The following is a 22,556-nucleotide window of genomic DNA, read 5'->3' as shown; positions in this document are numbered from 1 at the left end:
TCGGTCTATCTGAAGTCACTTTAAGAGCCATTTCAGGATGGTTTTACAATTAAAACAAGCGAGGGGAAACTTATAGCCACCCGTTTAACCTTGTGCACATTGCTATTAAGTAATCTTAAATTGATTTCTGTGGTACAAAAATATACAAAATATGTTACAGACCTCGAAACCGAACTGAATTGACTTCTGATAAATATTTCCAGTTTAATTTGATCTAATAGATCTAACGTACTAATGTCTTGGCTACTTTTGGCGTAATGGGTAGTGTGTGCATTATTTTAAACTTAGTACAAGATACAGGTTCAGAGCTTTGGGCGGTGCTAGTGCAGTTGTCTTACTGACCACCAGGAGGTGAGTCATGCAAAGTCATATATGAGAGAGAGAGAGAGAGAGAGAGAGAGAGAGAGAGAGAGAGAGCTTGGCTAATGAGACAGTAGTAAGTAAGTGAAAGGAGGAGAGGTCCTCCCACCTTGTCTCAATATAAAGCCGAGCAGACAGCTGAGAGGGACTGAAAGGTAGAAGAGGAAAAAGAACTGAGAGAGACTACAAACACTCGTCTATCTGAACTTTGTCCTGTTTCACTTCTGGAATAAAACAGCAAAGAGGATTTATTTCATACAGTGACAAGGTACAGTAGGAACACCCTTTTTTCTTTTATTCTTTTGTGTATGTGTGTGTGTGTGTGTGTGTGTGTGTGTGTGTGTGTGTGTGTGTGTGTGTGTGTGTGTGGCTCCCTCCCTTTCTCCACACCGCAGACAGGTGTGTAGATACAGATAGTGACTGACTAACCCCCTGTTTAATAAGGTTAAGAGTGGGAATTCAACACGTGTAAAAAGTCTTTACATCAGAGACTCATTTTCAACTGAGTGAGCTCTCTTAATTACAACTTATTTATTCAGATCTTCAAATATTGCCCATTATATCAGTTTCATGTAAGCACATTTATACACTCCTCTTAGTGAGATGTTTAATATTCACAGTGCTCGAATTGCTGAGACAAAATAAATATTTCACTTTCATGTTCTGAGAAAGCAAAGTGTAAATGTATAGTCCGGATGTATGGACACTAAATTAGAAATTCATTTGGGATATTTGATTTGCAGTGCTGGTAGTCTTTCAGTGAAATATACTGTCATTTTATCTATCTATCTATCTATCTATCTATCTATCTATATATATATATATATATATATATATATATATATATATATATATATATATATATATATATAATTTATATGTGAATATGATCAAATTCACTACTCTGTCCTAACCAGTTATAGTTTGCAAGTATACATTGGAGTATTAATCCCATTTTTTAAACACAATACAGCTTTCAAAAATTTATTATTTTTATTACAATACAATTTATTGTTGCAGGTTGATGTCTGATGTCTGATGGTCTGTGGGGCTTTGTTTTTAGTTTAAAAACACATGAATTTAAGTAAAAATTACAAAATGAGAAATGTTCAAAGAACAGTAAATAAATTGGGATTAAGAAGTGTCACTCAGTTGGGTATAAAGCCTTTTTTTTGTGTTTTTTAGTGTGAACACTGCCTGCATGCCAGAGAAGGCTTCTTTAATTTAGGTGGTATTATAAGAGCCAATAAGCTGGGGATTTCTGGTTGCTGTTGTGTCATTGTTCACATGCATAGAACACTCTAGAAATACTGAGAAGCTCTAGAAAGTCTAGTGCTGTTACTCTCTTCAGCTGAAATCCCTTACTTTACTTTATAGAATGTTTGAAAGCATAGAGTATTAGACACTTATGTTATTCAAAGCCTTGTTTCTTGTAACACTTATTTAAAACATTCTAAACTTTTCATGGGAATATTTGAACATGCTTGCCGGTGGTCAGCACTTGATTTGTGCAGTGTGTGTGGCTGATAACTGGTGGACTAAACAGAGCTGATGTGAGTAGAGACTCCAGCAGACCCTCATCTCATCATCAGCAGCAACTTATAGCAACTTAAACAGGAGGTGCTTATGGGTCAGTAGCTCAGTTTGGACTCGGAGCAGCTGGGTTTGGACCACTGAGTGATTTCAGCCACATTATGGTGGTTTGAAAAGAAGGACAGATGCAGCCTGCTGTACGTCCTAGGACATTGTGACAGTTTATTGAAAGTAGATGCACTCATAGAAAAAAAGATAAAGATATAGAAAAGATTTCTAGATATAGTTAATGGTTCATATACAGAATATTCATAAATGTGTTCTACTTGAGACCCTGTCTGATGTTGTATGGCTTTATTGTCCCAAATGTCAAAGCAAAGAACCGTATAAGCATCTATAATCAACTAATAGTGCAAAATCTGCATAATTCCAAATGAATCATTTTACCTAACTGCTTTACACTTTTATAGTCCTTGTGGGTGGTTTTGATGCACTTACATCAAAGTTTAGTGGCAAGTAATATGTTATAGTTATCATATATTTTTATATAGTAATCTGGCATAGTTATCGCATATTATTATATAGTAATGTTATAGTTATCATATATTATTTATAGTAATATGGTATATTATATCACATGCTACACAGTACTGTTACTGACTGTTACAGTGCACTAACACTCAAGCCTCCTTCTATAAATGTTACATAAATGTTATATGTTGAATGTGTGTTAAATAAATATTATCAGATATATACTATTGGTGAAACTTATCCCCTTCTGACTAATAGAAAATTCAAAAGCTATGTGGTATAATTTTATTGAACATTTACAAAAATGTCCTTTCTTCATAACACAGAGAAAGAGGAATAAAACATCAGTACAAAAATATATTTAATATTCAGTAGGCTAGGCATTACTATGATGTATTAAAATGATACTCTTAAATATTTTTTTAAGTTAACGCTGGAACCCTAGATGTAAAAGGCTATATGTTTTGTCACTCTAAGGGAACTCTTAAAGGTTCTATGTAGAACTCTATCATTAAATATCAAAACAAACGAACTAAACTCTCATTATGAGTATGCTGTGAGGTCATTTATCACAGAATTGATATATTATTCTATCACCCAGCCCTGGTGAACATCCTGTCTTACTGCTTGTTGACACGTTCAGTAGCCCATGTGCTGTTTCTGGTCAGAGGTCAGATCACGGCCAGTTACTGTTACACTGGTTTTTATCAGTGAGGTCAAAATGCCACCCTCACTGCCACTCTGCTGCTGACAGCACTGAATATGACAAACTGAGTTCATCCTCTTTTAGTCCCTCTGGAGTTTTTTTCTGCCTCGCTGCTTCATGAAAGTCAATGAAAAGGGCTTTGGTCAGAGACCAACTCTACCATCCCACTGTGTGTACAAGTGTATATGAGAAAAACCCTGTGTTGACTGACTAAAGGCACAGTCATGCAGAAAACTGTAAAGCAATGGCTCCTCTCAGTACAGCTGTGGCATTGTGACTGCTGTTGAGTTGATTAGATTTAGATTAAATTATTGGAGCTATTTATGTAACTCACAGTCGTCCCTGTGTCTTTGTCAGGACTGTCTTTGTTTGCTTGCAACCTGACTCCAAAGCAAGCACTTCAAAAGCAGTCATGTGTGGTCTTAAGCCATTGTTCCCAGTCCGGGGCTGGGAGAGAACATGAGGGCCAACAGGTTGTGCTACAAATGACCAAAGCTTGAGCAGAGACGCCACAATGCTCCTCACAGAGATGCCCAGAGGGGCCATAAAAGCCATCAAATTAAACCATATAAAATGGACATATTAAACCTGAAACCTGAGTTATTCTTGCTGCTCCTACAGTGAGTGCATGCATGAGTGTTTAGCACCTGTACGTATTCATACCTTCCATAATGCTGTGGGTTTGGTTGAGTTTGACAATAGGAAATTGCTGTTTCCTCTTCACTGATAAGGTCAGACTGCATTATGTTGATGGTGGCAGTACACCCCCTGCATAACATCTACTTTCTCCCCTATTTAGATTAATGATTGCTTTCCGTCCTACCTGAACTGCTTTCTTTTATTACAGTTAATTTACTGTGTAATCAATCTTCTTTAGATCTTTCAATCCTAGCACTGCACTATGATAAGGAAATAGCCATCTGTTTAATGTTTAAGCCATCTGTTTAATAACCCATCTGGGAGGGGTTCATCATAAATATACATACATATATATATATATATTATTATTATTATTTTTTTTTTTTATGTGGTAAACGTGTGAAACAAGTTAATTCCTGTTATGCATTAAGTTTTAGAATGAGATCTCTCACCTGAAGTTAAGAAGACAGAACACGAAGCCCTCTGTTCTGAGAACTTTTTGTGCCAGAAAACATAAACACATTTAACACAGACTATTACAAAAGGCTGACCCTGGAGACTCCTTCCAAAAAAAATGTTAAAGGACTGTCTCAGTACAGAAAACTTTAACATGTTTCTTAATCCGTTTGTGTGAAGGTCCCTGTATAAGCTGTTACTCTAGGAACAATAACACTGTTTTATATAAACCTGTGAGTTTCTTTGCAGCCAGCGCTCTAGTCAGAGCCACGCTGATGTAGAAATTGAATCAACACTTTCTGACCAATCAAATTTAAGAATTTTAAATTATTCACAAAGAGCTTACTGGGGTAATAGCCCTACAGTGCATTATCTTTAAAAACTACACACAGAATAATGAAAATGAGCTCAGAGTGTCTTACATTTAACTAGTCAAAGATGAAGTGGATGTAACGTGTACTGATGAGTAGAAAGTACACAAATAAAAGAGGAACTAATTGATGATATATTCTTTATAGTGATTCAGTATCTTTCACATCCACTTTCTTTTCTTAAAGTAGACTTTTTACTCTCACTCAGCTTCGTGTGCCTTCAAACCAACAGCATTCATGAAGGACGTGATGAACTTGTGTTAATTAGTTATGTTTATATTCAAGAAAAGTCTGTCTTCCATTCTGTCATTATATCAGATATATTTGTGCAGTGAGATGGAGGAAAATGGTTCGTATTGAATGTTATTATCCAATACGAGCGTCTAAAATGGTCATGTTTACTGACAGTATGGATATCCTTTACAGGTGATTAATGATGATGAGGATGAGGCTGGTTGTGGTGATCAGTGCTGTGCTTCTCCTGATGGTGGACAGCAGCGTGATGGAGAGGATTCTGTCCCGCAGCAGGAGGGAGCTAGCCAGCCCGCTGCACGCTCGGGGTATCCGGGACCCATTCGGTTCCTACTGTGAGAGGAGAGGGGGCTGCTGTGAGGGCAGGAATGATGAGTGCACCATGCCATACCTGGACACCATCTGCTACTGTGACTTGTTTTGCAACCGAACAGTGAGCGACTGCTGCCCGGATTTCTGGGGCCACTGTCTGGGAATCCAGCCCCCTCCCAGAGGTCAGTGAAGCAGTAATGACACGCTAGTAGAGGCACAGCCTTGTTTGAAGTGCAATTAAACCCTTGTAACTCTTAAATATTAAACTTTATTAAATCTATAAAAACATGCATTTAACCACTCAAAAATAATATTTCTTTCTTTAACAAAAGTTCCTGATTTGTTTTTTTTTGTTTGTTTTTAGCAAAAAGAGTTAGCAAATACACAAAATGCGGTTAACAAGCCTCCATGCCGAGAGCATGAGGACAATTTATAATTAGTGGTCTAATCAGTGACCTCATCAGTCCATATCGAAACGAATGAGAGAACTTACTTTTCTTCTTCCCATAATCTTTAGGAAATGCAGATGATGTGACTTTATGTTGCACATGTGACTGTGGAATATCCCAAATATTCCATAGGGGTGAATGTGGTCAGACATCAGGGATCAGTGGATATTGTCTGACACACCCAAAATGTACATTTATCATCCTTGAAATAGGATATTCCAAGCATGAGACGTAAATGGATTAATGCATTAATGCAAAGATAATATATATAATTGTTTTTTGATGTACTTTTGGATTCTGCTGTAAGCTAAAGTGTAGTTATAGAGGGTTGGGTTAGGCAAAAAATGACAATTTTTATAGATTTTTATTAATGCTTTAAGTTAGTGTCGGAATCATGCACATAGATTGTTGTGAAGGACATCTACCTTTACATTCCATATATATATATATATATATATATATATATATATATATATATATATATATATATATATATGTATGTATGTGTGTATGTGTGTATGTGTAATTGTAATATCAGTGGGATACATGTGGCACCCCAATCATGGAATCACCCAAACATGATCATGACATAATCAGGATCTTCTTACAGACTCTATAGACTTTCAAACCAGTTTCTGTGTGATGCTAACCACCCTAACCCTTATTCACCCTATCTTGAAAAGTGTGAGCGAATCAGAACAATACAAGTTAATATCGCCGTTATAGTTTAACCTGTGTGTGCTTTCCTGCAAGACCCCTTTTGTAGTTGAAGTTCTGGGTGCGAGCTGTAAAAGGTGCTGGGTGTTACCTGAGAATAAGGAGAACAGTGGCCTTCTTATTAACACAGAGGGACATTCAAGGAAGTGATGAATGCAGGTCAGAAAGAATGCATGTAATGCAGAGGGAGTGATTTGAGGCAACAGGAAAGGGCCAAAAAGATCAGAGCGGGAATGTCAGACATGTGTTTGCTGAAGGAGAGACGATCACATCTACAGGTGTGATACGACCTCCGGCCTCCCTGATTACTCACACACCACACACAGACTGAACATGTGTTCTCAGCAGTGTGGCTCTGCTACATCTCGTCTAATGACTCAGCTAGAAAACACCTACTCAATCCCAATGATCCCTGAACAAAATCTAATTAACATTCATTTACTGTTCTTGCTATGTACAACTTAATCTACACATCTACAGTACTGTGCAAAAGCCTTGAAGCAAAAGAAGTGCTGTAGAGCAAAGATGCCTTCAAAAATAATGAAATTAAATGTTTGGACATTTAAAAAAAAAATACTATAATGAGCAGTAAACAGTAAGAAATGAAACAATATTTGATGTGATCCTTTGCTTTAAAAAAAAAAGTCTCAGGTACAGTTAGTGCAGTTTTATAAGGAAATGAGCTGTAAGGTTTATTGAGCATTTTGCAGAACAAGACACGGTTCTTCTGGAGACTTTGACTGTCGCACTCGCTTCTTATTTTTGCAGCAAAACCGCAGCAGGATTCTTTACTGACACACAAACATTGTTGCATTCTGTAGCATTTCATTTTGTGCTGGAAAACTCGTGTTTGGAAATCTAAAATGTTTTCGTACTGACTCGACAATGTACAAATCATGAACTAAAAAACTATAACACAATTTGTAGTAAAAATAAATAAATAAACAAAATAAAAAAAAGATAAGGTGCCTAAATCTTTTGTGCACAGTACTGTATATCTTCTAAAATGAAAGAAATAAATAGTTTATCATTTAAAGTTAAGATCTTTAATAAATTAGAAACAAAAAAACCCACCTCTGAGTTGATTAATGTCTTATAACAGCATGCCATGTTGTGATTTATTCATTAGAGCATATTAGTAGCATTCCTTTCTAGTTACAATTTCATTTGATGTGATTTATATCTGTTTTCATGTTGAGGTTTAAATAAAAAAGAAGAAACACACACACACACACACACACACACACACACACACACACACACACACACGCCCCTAGCTATCCTTCATGTGCATTTTTCACCAACTCGGCTGATTCTTTGCCAGCTGTAAAAAGTATTCCCCAACAATACTTACATTAAAAGCAGTGTTGCTATAGCAGTACTAGCAATAATACCAATGTGCACAGCAGCAGCCCTGCTTTAGATACATTGAAGGTTCCTGGACTATGTTGTGCCTTAATGCATGAACAATAACATGATGTAAAAAGTTTTGACAGTGTGTGTGGTCATTAGATAATTGCTGGGTAAAGCAACAGGGATAAATCTAAATCTATATCCGGATTTCTGTACAGCTGTTTGGTGAAAATGTCCCCTGTTAAAAACACTATATAAATCAGTCCATGCAGGATTTTGCAGAGTGTTTGTGATTGTTGTGGCGTAAAATAATCGATTCTGCCGCAGCTTCTTTTTTTTTTTTTTAAATTTGCTATGCAACTTCCAGAGTTTTTTGTTTGTTTGTTTGTTTGTTTGTTTGTTTGTTTTGCAGCAAACTACTTGAATCTGTGAAATTGCAATTCCATAAAATAGTCCTGCACTCAATAGTGCTGTACTCATGTTCGACGGACGTGAATCGAAGAGGGCTTTGGCTGAATACGAGTGCGAGAGGGGGAGTTAGTAAAGATGCCTCCGTGGCCTGACTGGGTAAATGTTGTTGGTTTACGGTTGTATTTTCTCTCATTTTGGTGTCTGGAACACCACGGAAACCAACATTTCTCATTAGAAAACAAACCCCCTTCATAGTTATGTGCTCCAGACTGCTTGAGCTAAGGAGTACAGTGTAGAGTCTTCATTACAGCATGTCGAGAGCTGGGAAGGAGGGAGTGTAAGTGTAGTGTGTGGGCTTCACACAGCGCTGCTTACTTGCACCCAGGCAGGCAGTGTAGCTCTCATTTAGCTAGTTATGGCATGAAGGGAGCTGGTCTCTGGGAAAGCAGAGCAAGGCTAGTGCCAACATTTCTGTGCCAAATCACTGAGGCTCAAAGTGCATTTTAACCTTTAAAGCAGACCAGGAGTAGTGTTCCTCGTGAGCTCTTCAGCACTGTAGGAATGTCACTCAAGCTGTGTGACATTTGTTCTCTTTTGCTGAAAATCAAGCAGATTCTCCTGCGAAGTGATTCACTGTAAATTTTTTTTATACAGGTACTTGTGAGAGAAATGGCCACCGGATCCACTCAGGTGCAACCTACAAAGAGAACTGCAATTTATGGTGAGACTAAACTGTTCTCACACACACACACACACACACACACACACACACACACAGACTCTGAGCTGTGGGGCCGTGCATATTGTTCTGTACGGTGCTGGGTATTTTATAGGATTTATTCCTAGACCACAAGTTTAGTGAGGCACATTCCTCAGCTACCGCTGTCTCGTCATTCTTCTTCTTCCATCTGACTATGATTCCTATCTGTAAAAACCACAGGCCGTGTTCCATTTACGACAGATACAGTACGACATGTCCCTGCACTGTGTGTTTACATTTCTCTCCACTTTCATCTTGAACATCGCCTTCTTAATGAGAATAGATTTGTTTATAGTATTTGTCTTTTATGCCAGGATTTCCTTTAATGATGTACAAATAGTCCCTGAAAACAAACTTTTGAATGCTATTATACAGTATTTCCATGACACATATTTCCTTCTTCAAGGGTCAGCTGAAAGAGTGTTGTTGCTGTTGTTTTTTCACACCCTTTCCTTTTAATCCCATGGTAAAATGACCCTCGGTGTTATTAAGGTGCTACATAATTTAGCAGTACGTATTCTCGTTACTGGTGGTATTGACCTGAAGTGCACAGGATATCTAGGTTGTTAATTACGCCCTTTATTTATTGTGAATGGGTTTCATGATCCGGGTTTGCTTTGCTGATGTTCTGTGTGTATGACTTAAGGTGTGCTAAGCCATGAAGGAAAGGGTTACTGGGCAGAGAATGAACTAAAGTAATTCCTTACTTACGTGCACAACCTCTCTGGCACCTAAGTGCCATGAGTCATGTTTCCATGAACAAGTGTGCACTTGTGGCTGATTTCAGCATCTGTCTGGGTTTTGAGTGTGTCCATGTGCTACTATCATGTCAGTAATATACTGCCATGTCAGATAGTTCATTTCATCACTACAATCCAGACATCTCTGCACATCCACTAGGGGGTCCACAGACAGGAGGTTAAGTTATATAAAAATATCTAGAGCACACACATCCAAAATACCATTAAATCCCAGGTGGCAGAAAGAGATTAAGTAAACAAAATAACCTTTAGTCATGCAGAACTCACAAACATAATATATTAAAGCCATAGTGAAAGCAGAATTGATCTAAACTCTCCCCTGCATTGTTCGTGCTCACACATCCTCTCTGGCCAGCAGTCCAGTACACAGGCTGACACTCTGGGTGGAGATCAGGACGTCCGGCTGTTCTTATCCTGCTCGCTCTCCTCCGCTCGCTACTCCAGCTGGCCCGAGTCTCTCCTCCTCTGTTCTTATCTCATACACGAATATATACAACCTCCCTCTCATTCCACTCCTCTCTCCTTCGCATTAACGTCTTGTCATGAGGTCCTTTCTTTTTAAAGCGCTCATTCTGTTTTGATAAACTACTTCATACAAAAATATTAAATACTAAATGAATGTGTCCTGTGGACTGGTTTAATAGATTTATAGATCCCAGATTTATAGATATGGAGCAGTTTTACGGCAGGTGTGTTTGAGCTCAGTGGCTGTTGGAAATGATCAGCTGGTCTGGTGATAGTGTTAGGATGCTTCCTGCCTCCTCAGCCTTACCTTCATTAACCTTATGGGGGGGTGGGGGGGGAGTGTATGTGAATAAGATGGGATCACATGAAAATCAAGTTATACCCTGAAAGTGCACATGACCTCAAGTAAATTCATGCCACCTGGATAATATGAAAATTGAAACCACAAGCCCTGTAAGTGGAAAAATGACATTCATTCATCTTCAGTAAGCGCTTTATCCTGATCAGGGTGATGACGGATCTGAAACCCACAATTCCCCACAAGGCCAGAACAGCAGTCCATCACAGGGCATCATGCACTTACATTCACACGAGTGTTATTTAGCATAGCAAATGCACCTACAGTACGTACTGCGTGTTTTTGGGAGGTGGGAGGAAACCAGAGAACGTGGGGAGAACATGTGAATCTACATACAGACAGTAACCCAACCTTGGAGCTGTGAGGAGACAGCAAATGCACATAAATGAACCATGGGTGAAATAAATCATGTGGGGAAAAATAAAACATGCACTACATCCTGTGATTATTCACATATGGACAGCAGTGATGGACAGTAATATAATGCTTGTGGACATACAGGAGAGAGACACACACACGTCTCATGCTCATTTTAATTTCCGTATGTTTCACTTAATTATAGAATCTGTTATGTATCGTTTCCCTGTGTAATGTTTTGCTGCCATTTCTAATTTCTCAATAGTTTTTTTTTTAATCTAATAATTGTTAAATTGTGTGCATATGCATGTCCCCCTAGAAAATAAGCCATAATAATGAAAAAAAAATGAATGGGTGCATTATTCTCTCAAATAAAGCTTAGCAGATGTTTAGACTATATACCTGGCAGGTCTCACTGTTATCAGACTGAAAAATGACTAAATCTCTGATGCATTCAAACATGGTAGAAATTTCTGAATACGGTGAAAGACGTGAACCTGGGTTCATTTTGAAGATTGGGAGCTCAGGCTGTTTCTAAAGGGTATAAGAACATGAGACCTATTGTACTTCTAACCCTAGTTTTGCTTATTTGTGCTAAAACAGAGTAGTCGAGATCAATGTAAGTGTATGATCATAATCAGAACTCCTTTCACTCATTCCCACACACTCGCATCACAAGGTCCTTCAAAGCTCTGTATACTTTTATATATATATATATATAAAAAAAAAATTTTTATTTTTTTTTTACAAAAGGTGAAAGAGCAAAAAAGGTTTCCGTTTGGTTACTGAGGTTAAGGTTAGTGTAAGATTTGTCAGTATAGTGGAACAGACATGTTCACTGGGCTCCACACATGGGTCAGGATCCTGAACTGAACAGTTGTGGTGAACTGACCGGGAATGTGAAACATGTTTTTTTTTTTTTTTATTGACACAAGGCCACCTGATGCCTCATACTCTAAAGACCAACTGTTTTTGCATGTTAGTGTGTGAATTTGTCTGTGCAGACGTTGGCACCAGGGACTTTTTCAGCCAACAAATAAAGGGATCAGGAACTTGTGTGCTTCCCCCAAATCAAATTTAGCAAGCTTTCCTGAAAGTGACCAGTTGTTGTTGGGTTTGGTTGCGTCGCCCCCACCCCCCGGATTGTCTTGATGCGTACAGTTATGTACGGTTAATCTGGCCTTGACGGGGGAGTAACTTCTGAATAAATATGTTTCTAGTTCTATGACTGTAAAAGTACTTGGAGTAATATTTTAGATTTACTTTCAGAGTTATTAAAGTTCATAACCATTAGAATTTTTGGAAATAAGTTTCTCTGGAGAGAAACTCCCTCATGACTAATTACGCTTCTGGACCATGCAAAATATTCCATCACATCCAAAAGATCCTTCAAATACCACACTCAAGTATGCTGCCCCCATCTCTCTCACACACTGCCTAAAAATGGGGATTTATTTGAGCACTACAGCCATAAAAGGTTTAGCATTTCAGTCATCATCAGCCCACTTCTCCTCAAGCTCTTCAAGGCAGTTAAGTGATATCTTTTCTATTTGTCTCTATCAGGGAAATTCCACCAAGGATTTATTTTTCTATTGTTTCTATTTCAATGCGCCTTTATCTGTGTGTGTTTATTTGGGGCCTGCATTAATTGAATGCCTATATTTGTAAAGGAATGAGAGAGTGTAAGATAACCATATCCTGGTGTGTGTCTTTTTAGTACATGTAGCGCGACGGGCCAGTGGGTCTGTGAGCAGTACGCCTGCCTGATAGAACAAGACATGATCCAGGCAGTGAACCGGGGGAGCTATGGGTAAGAACCATGCACTCACCGACCTTCTGGAAATCTGCCTTTCGTCCAACTTCACTAATGCCACACACATTCATGAGTTCACATTTCCTTTGTGTCCAAAAACTGTCCTTCTGTTGATCTTTTACATAATAGATCGCTTGTGTCTTGTCTACTTTAGCTGGAAGGCGGCTAACTACAGTCAGTTCTGGGGTATGAGTCTGGACGAGGGTTTGCGCTACCGGCTGGGCACTCAGCGGCCTTCCCGAATCATCATGAGCATGAATGAGATTCAGGTGAGCAGTGTAGCTGATGACATATTCGCATTCTTTATCATTTGTTTTGTATTTGGAGTACCAGTGCATTTAACAATTCAAGCCTTGGACCACTGAGAGTTTCTTTCACTCGTCCAAGCCAGTGTTTCTCAAATGGGGTTAACGTGCCTTAAGGGTATTTGGATATGCAGCAAAGGGTACTTAAGAGAAAAGGAAAATTCTTTTTCTCAGCAATTAATTAAATGTATTTAAAACTATTAATACAATTAAACATAATAAGTAACGATGTAAAAACTGTGTCTAGAAATGGCTTTATAATTAAATCTTAATGTACACAGTCTAGAAAGTAAGTATGAATGTGTTACATGCTGTGATGAAAGCAAAATGGAAAAGTGAGTTACCTGGGGGGAAAAAAAACAATAAAGCACCACCTTCTACAAATGACAATGCAGGATCAGAGAAAAAGAGAACCAAAAGTAAAACTCAGAAATATAAAGTATTGAGAAGGATATGTAGTGATGAAGAATTTACATCAAACTAATTTTATTCATCATTACACAATCATGTTTTAGTTTCTAGCTGATATTGCGCAGTGCAGAGTACTCCTTTTAACGTGTTGTGTTTTCCCTAAGAGTTTAAAAAACAATAAAAATAAAAACAACCCTAGTTAGCTACGATTTTTTTTAATTTTTTTTTTTTATAAATGTCTCAGATAAAGCAAGTGTTATCCTTCAACCTCTCCATCCTTCCAGTTTGGTATGACAACAGCTAGTGTATGAATAAACTGGAAGAAAATGGTGTAAAACTAAATCAATTTAAAGTCATGGCTCCTTGAAATGTCTGCCTAACATCTTGACTACCTCAGGCGCATCAGGTTAAGCCTTTACCCACAGTAATTAGTGTAATGCAGCATGCTCATTGGAAATCATTCATGTAAAAACAACATCCACAATCTCTACACTTGTTAGATCTCTGTGAGATGTCTGCTTTAGTGACTTATCCCGTCTGCTGGAGAATGTAAAAGAGCTTTAATGGTATGGTTGGTTGGGTGCTCCCTTATCCTTCCTCCGGCTGTTTTGATCACACTCAATGAGGCCTTCAGTCTCCTGCTAGAGCAGCCTGCGCATTCTCCATAAACAAGCATGAGAGAGAATGCTCCAGACGAGAGGGGAAATGAATTGGAACGAGATGAGAGAGAAAACGCAATAGCTTGCCCAGACACTACAAAACATCTTAACACCCCTCTCCTCTAACATGTCTCCACCTGCAGCATGTTTCTACACACATCCATTCATAAAGCTCTCTATCTGCTCCGTGCACACACTCGGGATCAGCACTCATACTACACACACTTTAACACACTCATGATTTAAAACACACATTTTTCACATCTTTAATCTCAACAAGAATGACACGTTTCTTCAACTGGACTTTGAACCGTGATGCATTCCAAAGGTTTATGTCTAATAAATGTCAGCTTGAATGATTAAGATATTAACAAAAGGAATGCAGGAATGCATGACTGGGCATTTCTAAAGGAGAGTAGCAAAGTCCAGTCATTTCCAAAGTTAACTTTACAACCACTTCGTATCGATGAGCCGAGACAGCTGGATCGTTTCGGGTTGAAGAACGTTACGTAACACGGTGTTAATGATTAACGCGACCCACACAGAAAACGAGACGTCGGCTCATTAAACCGAGAGATTTCAACTTTTTAAATTGCAAATATTCACACAATGAATGATAAGCAGCTAAAACCATAAAACCTCTCTCTATCTATATCTATCTATCTATCTATCTATCTATCTATCTATCTATCTATCTATCTATCTATATATATATATATATATATATATATATATATATATATATATATATATATATATAGAGAGAGAGAGAGAGAGAGAGAGAGAGAGAGAGAGAGAGAGAGAGAAAGAGAGAGAGAGAGAGAGAGAAACCCTTCTAAAACTACCTCGGTCTAGACCACGGTGTTCTCACAGCTAGGTAGGCCATGCTTACTTTAGATCATACCTTTATTATTGTAATTCCATCTTTACAATTACTCTGGCAAATGTTTTTAAATCAACTTCACTATATTAAAATCTAGCTGTTAGAATTCTTGCAAATGTAAATACCCTAAAAGCATATTCAAAGACCACCATGAATTATTCAGGCCATACAGTGAAATGAATAGAAAAGGTATGTGGTTACATCTGGACCTGCTGACAGGTTCTGGCAGTTATAAATTGCTCGATGTGGCAGTTCCACAAAGAAAGGTCATTACACGAGAGGAAAGCTTTAACGCTCATAAAGAAAACAGCATTTGTTACTACAAATCACTGCACCAACTATTTGAGACTAAAAACGTATAAAGTTTAAGGTGCCTTGCACTGATTTTTATTACATCCTTTGCTCATTCATATACATTCCTTAGATGAACATGGATAATAACGAACACCTGCCCAGTTATTTCAATGCTGCTGAGAAGTGGCCAGGAAAAATCCATGAGCCACTGGACCAGGGCAACTGTGCTGCCTCGTGGGCCTTCTCCACAGCAGGTGAGTTACAGGACGTGTTGTAATCTACGTGTCTACAAGCTCATGCAACCTTACAAGCTTTCCTTCACTTCATTTTTCTCATCTCCTTTTATCTCTCCAGCTGTAGCATCAGACCGAATCTCTATTCAATCCATGGGAACCATGACCCCTCAACTGTCTCCCCAGAATCTGATTTCCTGTGACACACGTAACCAAGGCGGCTGTGCTGGAGGGCGCATCGACGGGGCATGGTGGTACCTGAGGAGAAGAGGGTAAATTCTCTTTGCAAAACAATATTCTTTTTAAATGATCCAGTGCTGGGAATACCTTTCATCTATAATTACTGCTATACCTAGTGTGTTTTCTACTTGCTCCACTTTCTAATCCTCTGTTTCAGGGTGGTGACGGAGGAGTGCTATCCATTTAATCCGCCCCAGCAGACCCCTGCTGAAGTGAGCCGCTGTATGATGCAGAGTCGCTCAGTGGGCCGAGGGAAGAGACAGGCCACAGCCCGCTGTCCCAACACTCACAACTACAACAACGAAATCTACCAGTCCACCCCGCCCTACAGACTGTCCTCAAATGTAAGAAAACACACTCCCAGAGCACGCAATATCCTTACACCCAGTTTACCTAGAGCACACTCCCTGATCTTATCTAATAGGTTGGTTTGCATAAGACACACTTGACATAATCTGCCTCACATGCTTGGTTTTCTCAATATGACCTCCTTTGGTGATAATAGCAGTAATACCTCAGTGTGCAGAGATTTAACCAACGCACGTAGACATGAATAGTCATTTAAAGCAGCATCTTCAATTATGCAAACCTACATCCCATACAGTATATGCCTATAGTCCTTCCTTCTAATGCACAAAAACACCCAACAATCAGCAACAGTTACTCAGATGTTACACCAGCTCACCCATAATGTCTTCCAGTATCATCCTGAAACTCTGTAAATATGTATTGAATTCTCATTTCTGATTGGTCAGACAGTGGTCATTTATTTTGTACAATTAAAAATTGTAATTGTTGTCAAATTGCTGTGGTTTAAGAGGATGTGCAGTTATCAGAAAAGAATCAACTTCAGGGTGGGAACACGCCACACACCGATGTTAATTTTGGAAAATTATTTTACAGCATGCCCCATCATGTTTTACTCCTTACTGTACAGTCCACCAGTTTATCAACTCAGTGAACTCTGTCCTTTTTCACTCATAGGAGAAGGAGATAATGAAGGAGATCATGGATAATGGGCCTGTGCAAGGTATGGGATAACGTGGAGCTGTACAGTGCTCTTGTTAGCGCTTGGTATTCCAGAAATGCCCTGATTCTCTGATTAATTACCACAGATAATCAGTAGCATGCAGTAATGAGTATGCAGAAAGACATGAGTTTCCATACTGTGCAGAGGTACTTTGAGTCTGTGCCAGTCTTCTGTTGTATTGTTTCTCTCAGGAGGGAATTTTGGCCGTAGGCCACTTTTTGCCCTATTTTTCCCCTCTCTAGCTTAATAGTAAGAAATGAGATGGATGACACGTTTGATATTCTGCTGTTCAGGTGCTATAATGTGTATAAATGCTGTGCATTTCTTAGTGTTTGCTTTCACAGCTAGTTTTCAAACAGCGTGATATCTGAACAAACTTTCCTGACTTTTAGGACTGAATATTACAGAAAAGCCAAAAGTGCTTGTGCAGTTTAGCATTCATTATATTTTGTATTAGTATCTGTCGTTGTAGTATATATCCAAGGCCAATCAGGTAAAAATAAATAAATAAATAAATAAATAAACTCAATTCTGAACTATGGCTGTAGTCTCAAAGGTCAGCGGTTGGTGCATGAGTGACCTCAGCAAAACACCTCTATAAACAGACTCACCACTGAAAAGCAATTGTATAAGAATAAACCCTGACATGGCCTTGCTTTGTGTAATGGGTGTGTCTACTGCCTTATTTTCCCTTTTTTTAGCCATCCTGGAGGTACATGAGGACTTCTTTGTGTACAAGAGTGGAATCTACCGACACATTGATGTGAATGTACACAAAGCAGCGCAGTATCGCAAGCACGGCACACACTCCGTGAGGATCATAGGGTAAGAGCTGCCCTTTCCCACAGCACTAAAGCACAAAGTGACCTTTCCCTTCATGTGCTGCAAGTAGGCAGGAGGACATGAACACACCTAGTTAAGGACAAAACAGGGCTCCACCAGGATTAGAAAAAGTGTTCTATTAGTTTTTTGTTGTGTCTTAGTTTGTTTCTAAAAATGTTCAGCTGATAGAACCAGGTAATCTGGATGATTATGTATTATTTTATGAAGTAGAATACAGATAAAAGTCAAGTCCACAGAGCTCTGCCAAACATCCAGATATGCTCCTCATTACCACAAAAATGTAGACACAACACTCAGTGACTGGCTCCGCCTCCTCAGTTATATCCTTGCCCTCATGATGTGTCTACACCACGTTCACTTCCACCTCAACCCTACCCCGCTGTGCCGACCACACCCTGATCTCATCCAGAGACTGAGACACAGGTCTTCTGCTTATATACTAAAGTGTTAACTCGAAGCCAGGGTTATGCTCAGGTTTAGCTGTTTCAGCACAGGCTCAGACAAATACTTTAATTTCGTTATTTGAAGGCTTATCATTATGGCTATTATGGCCAGTTTGTTAAGCAGCCTAAGTATAGTCATGAACTTGATCTTTGAGTTGTTTGAACACACTGGAACAGTTTTAGAAGACATGAATATTTTCCTCCCCCTCACATTTCTTCAATATGTTCTTTCTAAGTTTCTATAAATGCAAAAATGTCCTAAATTTTAATTCCATTATATTTCCATTTCATGTAATCCTAATAAGAATAATAACAAAAAGATTTGTTAATTTTGAGAAGTTGACCGCAAGTTTTATTGATCCCGAGCCAAACGTGTCTCTAATCCATCACTGTGAGATGTCATGAGCATCTTTTTCAACCTCCCTGCAGTGTTTATGGGTTAATTACAGAAGCAACAGGCATTCCTCTAGCAGGACACTAGGAGACGACTCAGGATGACTCATGAGTATCTACAGGAATCAGCTTGTACATTTTTAATTTCCCATCGTATAAACAACACTGTCCAGCCACGACAATGCTATTGTCTGCTATACTGTGAAAGACTATTAAAATTACACCCAAGCCATCCACAAGATTGTGTGAGTTCACTGGCCTGGAGGCTGGGCTAACCAGTCTGTGAGTCATGCTCCAGTGATCCAGTGGTGATATTCATGGCAGATGAGTGGCTGTCTGAACCCTGGCTATTCTTTTCTCTGCATCATTCGCTGACTTTGTGATTCTTTTGATGACTGGAGCTCAATGCCTATGGATTTATGAAAGAGGGGCAACAAGAATGTTTTTATGGGGTAAATCCTGCCATGGCTGAGGGTCTGGGAAAGTTTACAGAAAGCTTGTTGATGTCTAGTGTGGTGGAATGGTGCTGTCTGACCCACTGATCCTGACTCTATAGAACAGAGTGGGTAGAAGCCTACAGCAGGGTAGGGATGAACCAGGAGGCATGCTATATCTGATATCGCTCAAGGCCAAGGGCAATAAAGCAGATTTGGGGGGGGATTTACTTTGCAGCACCCATGCACTTTATCCGATATAGCAAGTCATCATAGTTTTCCCTTGAAAGTCTTCTTATTCTGTTTTCTTTATTTTAGTACACAGTGTTCAGATGTTTTTGTTTTTCTATTTCTGGTTTGTTGGTATGAACCAGGATTTGACTTTTCCCCAGATTGTATTCCCAGATTAATTCTAAGCCTTCCACTCTCATATGCAAGTCAGTATGAAAGTACCCCCACAGAGGCAGATGACAGACAGATCAACTATTCCGATGCATGCTAGAAATAAAATGAGGAACATTCTGAACTGACCTTTGGGAACATCCGGGCAGCAGCCTGCTGTAAGCGATGCTTGAACATCTAAGGAAAAGCAGCTCTACTTGAGAACAAGACATGCTATGGCGGTAGGAGGGAGGCAGGCCTCAGCTTTTTTTTTTTTTTTTTTTTAAGGAGTCTTAGCTCACATACCTCTCAGAAATGTTGTTGATGCACTTTGAAGGCAGGCGGTAGGCATGCACTGCTTCCTGATACGCGCATCCTTCCTAAAGCCAGAGGGAAATGGCAGTTTGGGAATTCTACTTAATCAACCTCTGGTCTGGAATGTTGGCCTCTGTGCAGCACTGTTTTCTGGATATGTGTAGTTCTTACAAGAACAGTCCTGCCTTTGTTGGTTTCAAGGGCACTAGGTTCAGGCTTAATCTGAGAGTTGAGATCAAATATATTCAAATGTACCAACAATACACTGATAAACTGTTATTTAGTGCTATTACATTTGGCAAGAATTTAAGGAAGAAGCAGGTCATATATCCAAACTCTTCGTACATGGCTGCATCTTTGTTAGATTTTTTTTTTAAACAAAATATTTTGTTATTATTGCTGTTTTTGTATAGGTGGGGAGAAGAAAGAGATTACAATGGGGAAACACACAAGTACTGGGTAAGAAATCTCCAAGTACTCAAACAATTAACGTCTCAAATGGGACATGAAATCTAAAGTTGGAAATTATAAAACAATGTTCTTCTGTAGATTGCTGCCAACTCATGGGGCAAGAACTGGGGTGAAGATGGCTACTTCCGCATTGCCCGAGGAGAAAACGAATGCCAAATCGAGGCTTTCGTGATTGGCGCATGGGGCCGGATAACCATGGAGGACATGTACAGCGATCACCACCATCACCATGGAAGACGCAAATAGAGATGCCCAATCACGTGCGTCTCTGATCCTTGTGCCTCCCTCTGAGATCCGTGTGCACTTCATCGCCAGATTGAACAAACACAAAAGACTCAGTCAGGACTATGGCAGGAGACTGCAATACGGTTTCTATTAGAGCCATCAAACTTCTATTGAATATATTATTCTTGACAGTGCTGATAGGTGTTCATAAATAGCCAGTCCTTTTTGTTGTTCGAATGTGGGCAGTTTTGGAATGAGCCTTGTGGTGGGTCTAATGTTTCCCTTTCCTCTATGCAAGAAAATGCCAATGAAAAGTCAGTTCAGTTATTGGCCAAGGAAAACTGGTTCATGGAGACTTGCCTGTAACTGTGAGCTCGACAATGCCCCCTGGTGGCCACAATGACAATTACACAGCCACTTCTCTCACAGGCTCACTTCCATGAGCTCACATAGTCTGAGAAATCAGGGTTTTTTTTTTTGTTTTTGTTTTTTAAATAACAAAATTGGCTATACTAGTAATCTTGTTTATTTGGTTTTATTAGCTCCTGGTAGGTAGTTTTAAACTGTAAGTAGCATTGTCTGTGAAACTCAGACTCACTCAATGTGCATTTCAGACAATACATTCCAGCATTGCATAGCACAGTGGAAAAGGCAAGATGATGTGAGGTTGAATTAAAAGGGTGAATTTATTACCACTTATTTATTTTAAAGAACTATAACAGCTATATATATATATTTACAGTAAATATGTTTTTGGTTATGGTCCTTTTTCTGAGTAATTGGCTACTTTTATTTTGAGCATTCCAAATGCATCAAACTCTCCATCTGAGAATCCGCTTGAATGCTGAAGATACCTGATCTGGCATTTTTATTTTTAAATTTAAAAAAAAAGTGAATTTTAATAAAGTATCAGGCATTATAATGACCACTGATATAGCAGCAGTGCTTATTCAGCATCAGTTTGCTGATCTTAGGCAATAGTCATTGAACCTTTTGTAGACTGGGACACCTTTAATTATAAAATAAAGTCCACACTTCCCCTAAGGGCAGATGTGTTTTCTGAACTCTTTTTAAATGTAGACAATAATATTCTGCCTATTTCTTGGAGCCAAAGAGATTTTTTTTCTTTTCTTTTTTTTTTTTTAATTCCTGAACTTTCCATGGACAGAACACAGTAGGTCCGTTTAAAACCCATTAAATCGGGCGACCAGTCAGTAGGTAGTCTTTGATTATAATGGGTTGTGACTTTCACCACTGTAACTAAATTATAAATATTACAGCCACTCTGGCTATAGTTCATGAACCCCTGAGGGTCCCCAGACCCCACCATTCTAAGGACATGGGGAAAAAATGTGTATGACCTATTACGAGGACTGAGGAATTCACTAATAAAACAAATGTAGTGTGCATTGCTTTAGTTACCAACACTTTTGTAGTGACACATAAAGGCTGACTAAGGATTACTGATCATTATTTTATGGTTACAATCTTAACATATTTCAACTAACATTTCTTTTTTTTCTTTACATGTTTTTGTACTGGACTGCTGTTTTTTCTTGGGTGATTTTGACTAGCGTCAACCCTGGCTAATTCTGAAATACTGAAATCTCTTATAACAATACAATGCTTTCTGGCATAAACTAATATAAATTATGTGCATAGACAGTGTTACACAGTGATAGATATATTATGCTATCTTTGTTTTTACACGATTTTTTTTTTTTTTTTTAAAGAAGCAAAAGCTATTTTAAATATTTTTTTCACATGCTAACAGTGCAAATGCTACTGGTATGTGGGGGGTGGGGTTTAAATAAAAAAAAGGGGGGGGGGGGGGGGGGGTGTCCAAAATTATATTAGCGATTATATACATCTCCACTACTGATAGTAATCATACCAAGCGATTCCATGGCAGCTGAATATCTGACAGGCTCGGAGTAAATCAAATATTCTCCCCACAGGAAATGGTTTTTATAATTTCCCCTCAGTCATTTGGGCTCCATATATGGGAAGAAATGTGTGCTCAGATACAGTGTTTAACTGAGCCTGACTCGCAAGCTTAGTATATATCAGGTGCAGATTTTTTTTTCAAGCCAATCTCTTCTCTTCACTGCAGCATCACATACACTTGACTTAAGAGCACAACAGAGTTACTGAGATTATACAGTACAGTGCTGGGCAGAATAAACACAGCTGCTCGCTTTAAACATTTCTGATACTTCCATAACGCAGTGTGAAAAGTCACATGCCGGCCTGTAACGATCTCATTGACCATATAATCTCGAATCATCTTGTTACATGCAGGAATGTGAACCCTTGTGATGAACATTGGTGTCGATTGTATTCGTCAGGTCTATTCAGCATCGTGTTTCTTTCTGAACACACAAGCCTCTGC

The 22,556-nt window shown here is 38.8% G+C and overlaps 1 protein-coding gene across 1 annotated transcript; it reads left to right on the top strand.

The window, feature by feature from the left end:
• Positions 1-434: 434 nt before the first annotated feature.
• tinagl1 (tubulointerstitial nephritis antigen-like 1) lies at positions 435-21,044 on the top strand. Its single transcript, XM_017454344.3, has 12 exons — positions 435-628; positions 5,023-5,342; positions 8,745-8,811; positions 12,509-12,601; positions 12,759-12,873; positions 15,287-15,410; positions 15,511-15,661; positions 15,787-15,973; positions 16,614-16,659; positions 17,361-17,484; positions 19,882-19,927; positions 20,018-21,044. Exons 2-12 carry the CDS (start codon positions 5,030-5,032, stop codon positions 20,183-20,185), a joined length of 1,434 nt encoding a protein of 477 aa, XP_017309833.1. The 5' UTR covers positions 435-628; positions 5,023-5,029; the 3' UTR covers positions 20,186-21,044.
• The last annotated feature ends 1,512 nt before the right edge of the window (positions 21,045-22,556 follow it).

Source organism: Ictalurus punctatus, chromosome 24, assembly GCF_001660625.3.
Source record: "Ictalurus punctatus breed USDA103 chromosome 24, Coco_2.0, whole genome shotgun sequence".
Taxonomy (NCBI): domain Eukaryota; kingdom Metazoa; phylum Chordata; class Actinopteri; order Siluriformes; family Ictaluridae; genus Ictalurus; species Ictalurus punctatus.
This window is presented reverse-complemented; position numbering and strand designations above follow the sequence as displayed.